At 38.8% G+C, this 13,005-nt stretch overlaps 1 protein-coding gene across 2 annotated transcripts in view; it reads right to left on the bottom strand.

Annotated features, from left to right (window-relative positions):
• Window positions 1-13,005, bottom strand: part of PREX1 (phosphatidylinositol-3,4,5-trisphosphate dependent Rac exchange factor 1) — a 323,175-nt gene that overhangs the window by 73,263 nt on the left and 236,907 nt on the right. For both annotated transcript variants that reach the window (XM_042464631.1, XM_042464630.1), the window contains one exon: window positions 9,832-9,974. In XM_042464631.1, coding sequence (XP_042320565.1) covers window positions 9,832-9,974 — 143 coding nt within the window. The remainder of the gene's footprint in view (window positions 1-9,831; window positions 9,975-13,005) is intronic.

Raw genomic sequence — 13,005 nt, 5'->3', positions numbered from 1 at the left:
CCCTTATGCTAAGATCTTCAGATGGGGTTCTAATTTGACCCTCTTCTTTAATGGAAGCTAATTTGAGTACCCTAATTATGGAGCTCTATTAATAAAGAACATCAGTACACCATCTCTGTTGTTATTTTGCTTTTATCTCACCTGCACTACAGGGAAGAGGGAGAGCAAAGTTGAACCTTAACTTGAGGTTGTTAATTTTGGGCTAGTATGCTTTAATGTTTTTGCAATATCTGTGTTCTAAAAGCTTTGTTTAAGCATAGATTATAAAATCCTAATATATATATATATATATATATATATATATATATATATATATATGTTGCCACAATATATGAAATGGTCATGCAATCTGCAATCTGCCAGGAATTAAACATCACCCCATCTACATTTATCTTGTTCCAGTTATAGTACTTCAGGACTGATTGAAAAGACAGGAAAAGAGAGTCATCATGTTCTTATAAAATCAAGTTCAAAATCTTCAGGCAGGCAGTATCTTTACAATTTCACAATAGTGTGCACGTTTTCAAGCTCTCTAGAATTCTTCAATAGACTAAGCCTTTTTTTAAAAAATGAGAAGGGCATAGAACTCAGAAAGTTGCACTATTGTGAAATTATGGTTGATTCTAATAAGAGCATTGTTCACATATGGATTTTGGCCTTTCTTTTGTTGTTACAGATCCTCATGGATACCTTTATTTTTATATGTTAGTATTAGTTCATCATCAATTTCCTTTTATTGCAATGGCTCATAATTTCAGAAAATTAAAGAAAAGAAAATATTGGCTTCAATCCTGTTGGTTAGTCCTAACTAGAGAAATTCCATTGAATTAATTGTTTAATGAAGTATCAACATATTTGTTGTGTGCCTTCAAGTTGTTCCTGACTTAAGACACTGTTTTTCTCATGGGGGGGGGGAGTTCAGAACAGATCCCTTGTGTATGGGGAGGGTAGACTGTATCACAAGGTTTCCTTAACAAGATTTGTTCAGAGGGGCTTTGATATTGCCTTCCTCTGAGGCTGCGAGAATGTGACGTGCCCAAGGTCATCCAGTGGATCTCCATGGCCAAGCTGGAATTTGAACCACAGCACCCAGAGTTGATTTCTATGATTAATATACATTCCCATCCACAAGAAAGGAGACACAAAAAACTGCAGCAACTATAGGACCATAGCACTAATCTCCCACACAAGCAAAATCATGCTCAAAATTCTGCAAAATAGACTCCAACCATACATAGAGAGAGAAATCCCAGAGGTCCAAGCAGGGTTCAAAAGATGATGAGGCACTAGGGACCACACTGCAAACATACAATGGATAATAGAGTACATCAGGGAATTCCAAAAGAAAATTAACAAGTGCTTTATAGATAATAGTAAAGCCTTTGATTGAATAGATCGTGAAAGGCTATGGAATGCCCTTAAAGACACGGGAATGTCAGCACTTCTAATAATCCTGATGAAGAATCTGTATGTAAGAAAAGAGGCAACAGTTAGAACAGAACACAGAGAAACAGAATGGTTCCCAATTAACAAAGGGTCAGACATGCATCCTGTCACCCTATCTTTTCAAATTGTATGCATAACGTATGATACGAAGAGTAGGCTTGAACACAGAAGAAGGAGGAATTAAAATAGGAGAAAGGAACATGAACAATCTAAGATATGCAGACGGCACAATACTATTAGCAGAAGACATTGAAGACCTAGAGTAACTAATGAGAAAGGTTAAGGAAGAAAGTGCAAAGGCAGGCTTACTGATGAACATAAAGAAAACAAAAATAATGACCACAAAGGAGCTTATCAAATTCAATCTAGACAATGAAGAAATAGAAATAGTAAAAGAGTTCCTATACTTGGGCTCAAACATAGATCAGAATGAGGACTGCAGTCAAAAAATCAGAAGAAGACTAAGAAGAGAGAGAGCAGCTGTTAAAGGACTAGAAAACGCCCTAAAAAGAAAGATATACAACTAAGCATAAAAGTCAGAATCATACATGCAATTGTATTCCCCATTACCATGCATGGATGTGAGTGCTGGACAATTAAGAAAATAGACAAAAAGAAAATAAATTCATTTGCGATGTGGTGCTGGAGAAAAGTGCAGTGGATACCATGGAGAGCAAAAAGAACTTATAAGTGGGTCCTAGAGGAGATCAAGCCTGAAATTTTCCTGGAGGCAAAGACAACTAAATTGAGGCCATACTCACATCATGAGAAGATACGACTCATTAGAAAAGTCAATAAGAAGACCGCATGTTAGATGAATAGACTCAATTAAGGAGGTCACAGATATGAATCTGCAGAAACTGGGAAGAGTAGAGGAGGATAGAGGGAGCTATCTCATCCACAGGGTCGCCATGAGTTGAGATCTACTGTACTTGAGGGTGGTTAACAACAACCCCAGAATTAGATCAAATTAACTGAATAGTTCTATTCAGGTTGAGAATAACAACAGGAATGATACAATTATTAAAGAATCAAATCATTCAATTCAATATAGAAACTGATACTCAGGTAGAAAATGACATTCTAAAGGTTGTATCTGAAGGCAAAGGGGAAAAACAACTTATGTATGAGATAGTGGAGTGAAAAGGAGATAGCACAGGAAAAAAAAATCTATCTCTGTGATGGGATCCTCCCCATGATAACTCTTGAAACAATGCTACAAAACAAAGAGTCTACTGAAACTAGGAATCTCACTGGTAAAACGTCTTGCATATTTTCAAGAGGCCTCACTTCATCTTCCAATACAAACCTGTTCATCCCCCATCCCCCAGATTCTGGTCATATGTTCTTGATTCAAGTGAAATTGGATGGGCACATCCCCTCTCTGAGTTTGGAATTTTTCATTTAGCAAAGTTAAAAGATTGCTTGCTTCATTAACAAAAAGAATGTGATGCTTAGAACCACTGTTTTCCAAAGCCATTACATGAAGGCTATAATTAGCTTTACAATTCAAAATACATTCACATGGTGAAAGCCCCAGGAAACCTTGACCCTTAAGAAGTGAAACAAAAGAAAGCACTTGTGATATTATCTGATGATCTATAGCAGGCTTCAAATAGTATCAATGAAAAGATCAGTAGATTGTTTTAACCTCTTGTACATGAAAAATGGAACTTAAGAGGGCTTCACAAGATTAGTAGAATGTATAAAGCAATGCATTATGGGATGTGTGACTAAATGAATGGTAGCGCTGTTTTTATTTATATATCAATTCATCTTCTCCCTAAAGCTTAATGTGGTAGGCTATTAGTATGTGTGTGCGTTCAAATCATCTGTCAGTGTATGATAATCTTATGAATTTCACAGTTTTCTTAGCCAAGGAATACTCGGAAATATAGCCTACAGTACCTGGTTTTCCATCAAATACAAACCAGGGCTGACCCTCGATCAGTCACACGTCTAAGCCTGCTTTCATGGAAGCATCTCTATTGCTGATTGGGCTAACCATTTTTTTAAAAAAAATATGGGAGTGGGGTATATTTCTGTTACAATAGGATGTCTATGCTGTTTGCTGCATAATCCAACTTAACATGAGCAAAATGTCCACCAGTAAACACACTCTATGAATCTAGCTTTGCTATGAATCTACAAGTTCTGTACTAACATGGAACATTTTCCAGAGTCTTCCAACCTGCCACAAGCCATACAAGTATCTCATAGTGAAACTGGAACTGACTGGAAGATCACTACTTGATTTAAAAAATAGGGTATGGTTCCTGAAGTGAGATGTGGATGTGTGCCTCTTATTTTAGAGGAAAATGTCACTCCCGGAGACATGATCCTTCTATTTCATATTTTAAGGACAAAGTGAAGCTGTAAAAACATAAGACTAGATGTGACCCATGAACCCTATGATTCCCAACCCTTCTGTAAGATCATCATCATAAGGCCTGTTTAGCAGTTCCTACTTTCAGAGATTAGGCAACTGGTGATTAGAGTCAAGTCCTTTTCTGTGGTGGGTCCATAACTTTGTCCTTTTATTATATTGCTACTCATGGAGCACAATGCCTACTTAGCTTTAGGTAGCTAGTCAAGTTCTTTTCATTGGCTTAAATAGTATAACCAACTCACCCCTGTGAGTTCTTTTTTGTGCTACTGTGGCTTAAATTTTGTTGCATTTCTCTTGTTGCTATTTTAGCCTGTTGTTTCACTAAATATTTTATTACAGATTATATGAATTTATTGCTGTTTTTGAGTGTTTTATTGTGAACTGTCTTGGACTTAAAAATAATTGACGGCAGGTTATAAGTGCTTAAAATCAATCAATCAAAAAAAAAATTTTAATGCTCTATAGCTTTTATAAACAGCCATCTCTAAACCCATTTCAACTATTTCTTTCAGGATAAAACTTCCTGGAATTACCAACCCAAGAGCCTTACATTCAGGTTATGAAACATTGTTTATAAATTACAGAGGAAATATCCTGACATGGCTACATTTTTAGTATCTGGAAGTAAGCCTAAGCTTTAATTTTCCTTGAAATATGCAAAGAATTTTGTATATTTTTTCAGCATGGCATGATTTATGTCCATGAACAGGAACAATTGCACAAGCAAATGAAATTAAGTATTTGTTTGAAAAGTATTTGCTTCATACTGGAATAATTTTCCTTTGGCAACTACACATTTTACTTGGCAGAAAATATTTGCTGTTCCTTCTAGTGTAAGGTCAGAAAGAGGGATAAATGACTGGAGGTGGATAGAGAAAGTGCTAATTTCTCTATATGCAACTTGGCAATTACTGTAAAAATCTAGCATGTTGCCAAAGCCACAATAATCAGAAGATCTACCTTTCCTCTCATTTAAAACTAACTATGGGGCTTTCTAGACGGCCCTTTGGGACGTCCGGAGGACGTCCCATTTTAAAAAAGGGGCGTCTCTTTTAGACGCCCCTGGGCCTCGTACGGACTCCGTCCGTACAAGATGGCGCCGGCCTTTCTACATGGCCGGCGCCATCTTTACGTACTGGACGCTGAGCGTCCAGACGCGTCGCGCCGCTGCTGACGTAGCGAGCGCGCCCCTGGCGCCTCGCTACGTCGCAAACGCGACGCCAAAAGAAGCTCCATTTTGGAGCTTCTTTTTTCGGTCCGCGCGGGAGTCGGGCCGTTTGAAGGCTCCGGCTCCCCCGCGGACCTTCTGGCGGCGGCGCCAGACCGCTGCAAAGCGGCGGTCTGTACCCCGCCTATGGGAAAGGAATCCAAATATAAGTGCTGCTGATGTTATACAGCAGATCCAGAAAAAGAATCCAGACGAAAGGGTTGATGATATAATATAATGCAGCCACACAGCTTAGAAGCACAATAATAGCAGCTGCTCTTTAGATCTGCTGCCTACAAGACAAGTTTCAGCATGATGTGTCACTGGCTGACACTTACTTTGGTCTGTCTCATTCACTCAGCATTCTGAAGAGCAATGGGTGTTTTAATCTCCTTCTGTGACACAACTGAATGGTCCTCTAGGAGGTAGATGAACAACCTTATAAGATTTATCCAGTTGGAGCCAAATGTAAAACATTAGCAGACAGTATTATGTGGATGGCCCTTCTAAACCAGTAGCTAAGACAAAACCAAAGTTTGTTTATGTTAACTGCTTTCAAGTTGACTTTGACATATGACAATCCTATGAATGAGACCTCCAAGTCACCCTATCTTCAGCTGCCTTGCTCAGCTCTTGCAGATTCATGGCTTCTCTGATTGAATCTAACCATCTGGAAAGTGGTCTGCATCTTTTTCTATTGTTCTCAACTTTACCAGGCATTACAGTCCTTTCTAGTGAGTCCTTTCTTCTTGTGATATGGCCAAAACACGACAACCTCAGTTTAGTCATCTTGGCTTACAGAGAGAGTTCAGGCTTAATTTGTTCTAGAACCCATTTGTTTGTCTAGGATATTCTCATAACTCCTCTCCAGCATCACATCTAAAATGAGTTTGTTTGTTTTTTCCCTATCAGCTTTCTTTACTGTTCAGATTTCACAACCATACATAGAAACAGGAAATACAATGGCATGGACTATCCTAACTTTAGTATTTAATGATATATCTCTACACTTCAGAATCTTGTCTAGTTACCTCATAGCTGACCTTCCAAATACTGGTATTCTTCTTATTTCTTAACTGCAATCTCTGCTCTGATTGTGACTGAGCCCAAGTATGAAAAATCTTAAACTAATTTGATTTCTTCATCATCTACTTTAAAATTATGTATATTTTCTGTGGTCATTTTTCTTCTTTTCAGCTGCCTTTGCATGTTCTGCCTTGACTTTCTTCAATAATCTTTCCATATATGTGCTACTAGTTTTCTAGCGGTGTGATCTGCATATCTTAGACTGCTGATTCCTCCGATTTTCATGCCTCCCTATTCCATGTCCAATACTGCTTTTTGTATATTCTTAACATACAAATTAAATAGGGTGATAGAATACTGCCTTGCCTGATCCCCTTGCTAACTGGAAACTATTTCATTTCTTCATATTCACTCCTAACAGTAGCCTCTTCTCCCGAGTACTGATTACACATTGTAACATTGTGGTACACCTATCTCTTTAAGACAGATCTAAAGTGTTCTCTGAAAAACATTCATATATGATGCAGACATGTGCAAAAAATTAGACATTCGAACATGTATGTCACATTCTCTTTATATGTTAAGATACAGGTGGCCTTTTGTATCCATTGGGATTTGGTTCCAGGACACCCCATGGATACCAAAATCTGTAGATGCTCAAGTCCCATTATATATGCTGGAGTAGTAAAATGGTGTCCCTTATATAAAATGGCAAAATCAAGGTTTGCTTTTTGGATTGATTGATTGATTGATTGTGTGAATATTTTCCAGCCATGGATGACTGAATCTGTGGATGAATAATTTGTGGATATGGAGGGGCATCATACACAATTTACATGTATCAGATGTACTCCTAAATATTTCAGGCAAGAACAAAATGAGAATGGGATTTGGGACTTATTAGCAAATGACATCATGGAGGTGCCTACTGGCATAGGAATCTGTGCTTGTTTTAAGAACGATCATTTGGTTCTTAAACGCTGCCCCAAACTACAGTTTGCTGGAAAGGCATGGTTAAGAATCTTTTAAATAATTTTTAAAAATCACACAAACAACAGGGGTACATTACGCTGCAGAAACCATGGTACACACAGTGATCATAAGAAGACTTGGATATGATATGCAGGGAAAGAGAAACATTTTTCAGTAGTGTAATACTGCTGTCAAAATATTGAGGAAATCGCAGTATCCCTGCAAAAGAAGGGTAATCCACTGGGAATATCTGTAGATGATGCATAACAAATGAGAAACACATGGACTCTTTTGAAGGGGAGAACGAGGACTGATAGTTTAGAAAAGGCCTAGTAGAACTATTATTTTAACAACCTCCTGATATCAAATGACTGAATAAGTAGCATGATATCCATATATATACCACAAGGTTGAATGCTCAAGCAGAGAATTAAATTTAAGAATACAGTAGTATGAATTAGAAAAATACAACAATATATATTGTTTTGCAATCTCATTGTGGTCTATTCAGTAAAAACAATAGCACTGATACAAAAGCCTGCTGTACTAAGAAAAAACAGTAGCATAAAAGCAATTTAATTCATCCATTAGGAAACACTTTCCCCCTTTAATGGACTTCTGGATTCTTTCCCAACATGCTTTTTATTTTGGTGCTGACATGGGCTCTCTGACTACTTTACCCTTTTGCTGGTTATCAATGAGGGACTTTGGCCTATTGTCAGGAAATAAGATTGTGTAGACAAGTAATCAAGACTTACTAACAAATAGTGAAAGCTGACAGAATAAACATAACAGAATATAAGACACCAGATCAGGTTAGGGACAAAAAATAGGTGCAAAGGAAGTTACTACTTTGTATGCATACAATTTAAGTTACAGCAAACACTTGAGTCCTGTTTAGGCATTCTATTTATAGATAAACTCAGCACACAGGAAGAGGAGCAGAGATGAACATATCAGATCTGCTACTCACCTTCACCTGGTCTCATCAGACTCTATACCACAAGATGACAAAGAAATTGTCTCTCCAAAGAGGCATAATTTCAGGATCCTACTTTTTTTCCTAGGGTTCTAAGATCTTTAGGGAAGCCTCTATGGTTGCTCTATATGGCCCAAGACAGGTGGGCCAAAAGGGGCGTGGTGGCAGCGATACTAGGGTTCTGGACTGAGCAGCAACAGCACGTACTGCTAGTATGTAATGGCGGCGCCCTGATGGCAGCATCCCATCCACACGGGCATAGCCACCTTGGAGTAAGGGACGCGCAGCGTCCGCATGTTGCTGCGCATCCGTTACATCACAAGTGCTCCAGTGGTGCACCCGTGACATAACCCGAATGCCGCAAGAAGAACCTGGAAATAATGGGTTCTTTTTATTGCAGAGGGACGTCACGCTGTTTGGTGGCTGCGGCGTCCCTCCGGCAAGGACGTTTCCGGGTGGTCTTTACTGCGTCTATGTATAGAGCCTGAGGGGGACAGGGGAGAAAGGGCAGTAGAACTGGTATATTTATGTCTCAGCAGAAATTAGATGCTCCATGTCAAATGTAATGTATTCCTGGGTACAGCCTTATTCATATGCCATACACATACTGTTTGAAGAAGGGAGACTTTGCCCACAAAGTCACATGCACCAATGGTCCCACCCTTTGACATCAACATATTCAGTTTGATTTCAGCAACGGGATGTTTATGCATTAACAATTGAATTTCAAAAAGAGGTCTCAATCATGTGATATGTCTACATGTATTCAGCAGCTTACATTAGGTAAGCAGACATCCTGATGAATGCCCAGATATCAAGGGAATGTGGAAAAGCCTATACACATTATGATACATTATGCTGGGACAGAACAAGTGGTGCGGGCTCATTATCCCTTCCTCTGTGTGGTAGTTTACCTATGGGTAATACATAAATTTAGCACACATATTTTATTTATTTATTGCATTTATCTCTCACCTTTCTCCCAAATGGGTTTCAAGTATCCCTTAAACTTTCTCCAATAGAAATGATGCAGGAAAGTATGCAGCATTACTCTTGGGAAGACTACTGACACACAAACCTACTGTCCTGACTTGATTCAGGGTATACTAACTCTTTCTGACATTGTAAGGAGGTGTCATTGCAACATAGGGCCAAAACACACTGCAGACATAGGGGCTCTACAGATGCCTCATATCGGTGTCTCCGTAGAGCACAAAAAGGAACTGGAAAAACCGAACCCTTTTTGTGGCCTTGAAGGGGCACCACAGCCGCTGCACAGCTTGATTACGACCCTTTGGTGCAGTGCTGTTTGGGCGCTGCACCAAAGGGGCATCATCATGGTGCATGCCGTCTGAACGGGCACACATCAAGACGACGCCCGGGCAGCGCAGTGAGGGCTGTGATCACGGGGACGCTCAGCCTTCACCCCACCCACAGGCCGGCGCTTTTCGCTGATCTGTAAAAGGCCATAATCCGGTTTGAGATCCAGTTTGAGATCAGTGCCTGGGAATTCTGGGAACTACAGTTTGTTTTGGTACCAGAGCTCTCTGACAGAGAAGGCTAACACAGATCCCACAATTCCCTAGCACTGAGCCAAGGCAGTAAAAATGGTCTTAAACTGGATTGTTTCTACAGTATATTTTGGCTCACAGTTGCAGCTGCAGCAGTGCACTGAGAGGAACATTTTTTTTCCTCTAGTTCTTTACAACATGTGAGTCCTCTCTACCTACACACATGCAAACAGCTTTTGATAAAGGTAAGGTCTTTTGTTAGAATTAAATATATATCTTCTGATATTTTTTTCCCCCTTACCAACAAGCTTTTTGCTAAAATGTTTTCGATGAGCTTGAAATCGTTCCGCAACGGCTTGCTCTTAGAACTTGTACCTTCCATCTCCTCATCAGCATGAAAGCGGAAATACTGAGACTCATCTTTGAATTCACTCTTCTCCAACACTAGAAACCAAACATTGGGAAGAAAATGAGAGAAAAAATTATAAAAGGTCATTGTCCACCTCATATAAGATTTTAATAAAATAAACACATAACACTGCCCCCATGAAATTAGGTATTTTATTGAGGTTTCCCCCCACTCTCCCTGCAGAAGAGGCAGAAAAAATGCTTCTCTAAGGTGTTAAAAATTTTATGAAAGTGAAATAGATATTGGCATGGAATTAATAAAAACTTAGTTAATAAAAAGTTGGGGAGAAAATGAAAAGGTTATAAAAGACCATTGTCCATCCCATATAGTATTTTAATAAAATAAACACATAACACAGCCCCCATGAAATTAGACATTTTGTTGAGGTTTTTCTCCCCCTCTCTCTGCAGAAGAGACAGGAAAAAGCAATGCCTCTCCTGCATGGTGTTAAAAATTTCATGCAGGTTGGATGGAGATTGGAATGGCATTAATAAAAAAAAGTCTTAATTTTAAAATAATGAACTGTGAATGAATCACCAACATCAGCCCCAGTCAATTAAATATAGCTTTTAAAGCTGTTACACACAGCAGCCAGATCCCCAACTGCATGGAAATAGATGATGGGATTTTGGTATGTCCATTCTCTCTTGCCATATATATGGAAACATTTTGGGTGGAAAGGTGATATGTTGCACCTCATTAGGAGTCACTGCAAGGCTTTCTCTGTGCATTCAGTTTTTAGCCCATCACAATGGGAAATTTCATATGGATAATAAAACTTGTTTCGTTTTATTTTAAAAAGTTTCTGTCAACTCAAACTCATTTTCCCCCTTTCAAGATAATACATCATTGGTATTGTGCCAAGTGAAGAAAAGCAAAAGATGAAAATAATAATAAATGTGACATACGTACAATGTAAGCCATTTGCTTAAACCTTCGTCTCTGACCATCCCCAACTATCTTACTTGACTGCTTTTAGTCTCTCTTTCCTAGTTTTCTTTCACTAACTAAAAGTGCAAGAGAGCATGCAATGCAATCATAAGAGGATGACACTAAATCAAAACTGCCATTTGATCTCTTCTACATGGTCCATTAGTGTCAAGAGCTCTTGGGGTTTAAGCCAGACTGCCCATGCAGTGAGTCACTAAGCTGTGTATTGAATTATCTGGACCACTCAGACAAGTTGTAGAAACATTTAGAGAGGAAAAAGCAGAGCATAAAGAAGTTATTGTGCATCTGGACTACAACCCCTAGAATCTCTCAGCCAGCAAGCTGACTGACCATGCTGGTTGGAGCATTATAGAAGTTGTAATCCAAACTTTTGCAGGTTCTGGGAAACATTATAAAAGTTCCTATTCTGGTGGAATCTTACTTGAACAAGATGGTCCTTAAGTGTTTTGATGTGTTCCTGCACCCCTTGATTGTTCTTCATTCTAGCTTCTGACACATTCAGCCCTATGTTTTGTACTTCAGCCCTCACTTAATCACTGGTACTCACTTCTCCCTTGCTCTTTAATCCTACCTCTTGATTTCTCTTTTCAGACCTGACTTTCAGATGCAACCCAGCAAATCCCAGACTACTTACCACAGACCAGACCATCAGATGGCTTCATTTAATATATTCTTAAAATTCCACTCCAAAATATAAGTATTTTATAGACATAGAACCAAGCAACTGTTTTTATGTCCCACTTCTGTCCGACTTTTATTTTTCAGATTGCATCCTATCTTTCAACCAAAAGACATGCAAGGCAGCTGGATACGATAATAGATGGACAAACTAATGATAGCAGGTAGGCATCACTATATGGAAATTTCAATGTGGAATAACAGTGCATGAAATATACACCATGCAGTTCTATATAGATTTTTTTTGTTTTCTTAAAAGTAACTATCTTCCTACCTACCAAAAAGTAACTATCTTCCTACCTGCCATATCTACATCTTAGTCAGGACCACAGGAGAGTGACTATTTAACCTTTCCTCTCCCACATGCTAAATAATGACATTTTAAAAGTACTTATCAGCGTTAATGTGATCTCTTCCTCCTCCTTCCCATTTGCTATTTAGTGCCAAAAGGGCAAGTTTTTAAAAAAAATTCAGAACAGTGTCAGGGAAGGGTATAACTAGGCATCTCTTTCTTTCACACTGTGATCCTGAGGTTTCAATCCAGGCTAAATAAGGTGCAAGCTTTATTTTACATGAAGAAAACTTCATATTAAACTGCATACTATGCATTTCAATAATGTGTAGCTCAACACTGGGTGACTAAGGATGGAAGACAGAATTCTGAGCTAAACATTCCAGCATGACAAATAGTATGTTCCAATCACCAATGTATGACTCAAGTTTACACACTGCTTTGCATGTGCATACAATATTTTGCAAGTCACAAAGGATGTACAGATGGATGCTAATGATCCATGACACACTTCTATATAGCTCTGAGTCCCACCTCTCCACTTCCACAGAGTTTTCAGTTATCACTTCCCATATCCTGCTAGACCCCATGGGACAAACTTGTTCTCCTTGAAGCACATCTAACATACTGTCCCTGCAGACAGGAATGGGCCTAGGTTTTGCATCACTGACACAGAATCCGAAATATCCAAGGAAGGACACAAAACAACGGCTGCTTTTCATCCACAGCTTGGATCAAATCCAGATTGTAAACATAGGTCCATTGTGAGGTTTCCAAAGGCCAATCAACTCCATAGAAAGAGAGGGAATGGCTATAGCACTAAATTAACTCTTCAGCTGTTTCTTTCTTTTGGCAATTTTAAAGTCATTTACTTGGCTGGGATGCAATGAACTCATTTAAACACATTTATCTGCCTTCATCTTCTGATACTATGTCACAGGTTGCTACTACTACAGCCATCATACAAAAGGTTTTTAATAGTTATGTACATATGGCCCTGCATACTACTCTAATCCTCAACAGTTGAGCCTGCTTTTTCACTTTGCTCAGCAGTATTGAGTGTGTTTGTTCTTTAATAAAACTTCTCTACTGCTGCCACTGCTTGAAATGTTGTGCTTGTATTATTTCTTCCATTACTAATACTC

This window comes from Sceloporus undulatus, chromosome 4, assembly GCF_019175285.1.
Source record: "Sceloporus undulatus isolate JIND9_A2432 ecotype Alabama chromosome 4, SceUnd_v1.1, whole genome shotgun sequence".
Taxonomy (NCBI): Eukaryota; Metazoa; Chordata; class Lepidosauria; order Squamata; family Phrynosomatidae; genus Sceloporus; species Sceloporus undulatus.
Note: the sequence above shows the minus strand (reverse complement) of the source record. Positions and strands in the feature narration are given on the sequence as shown.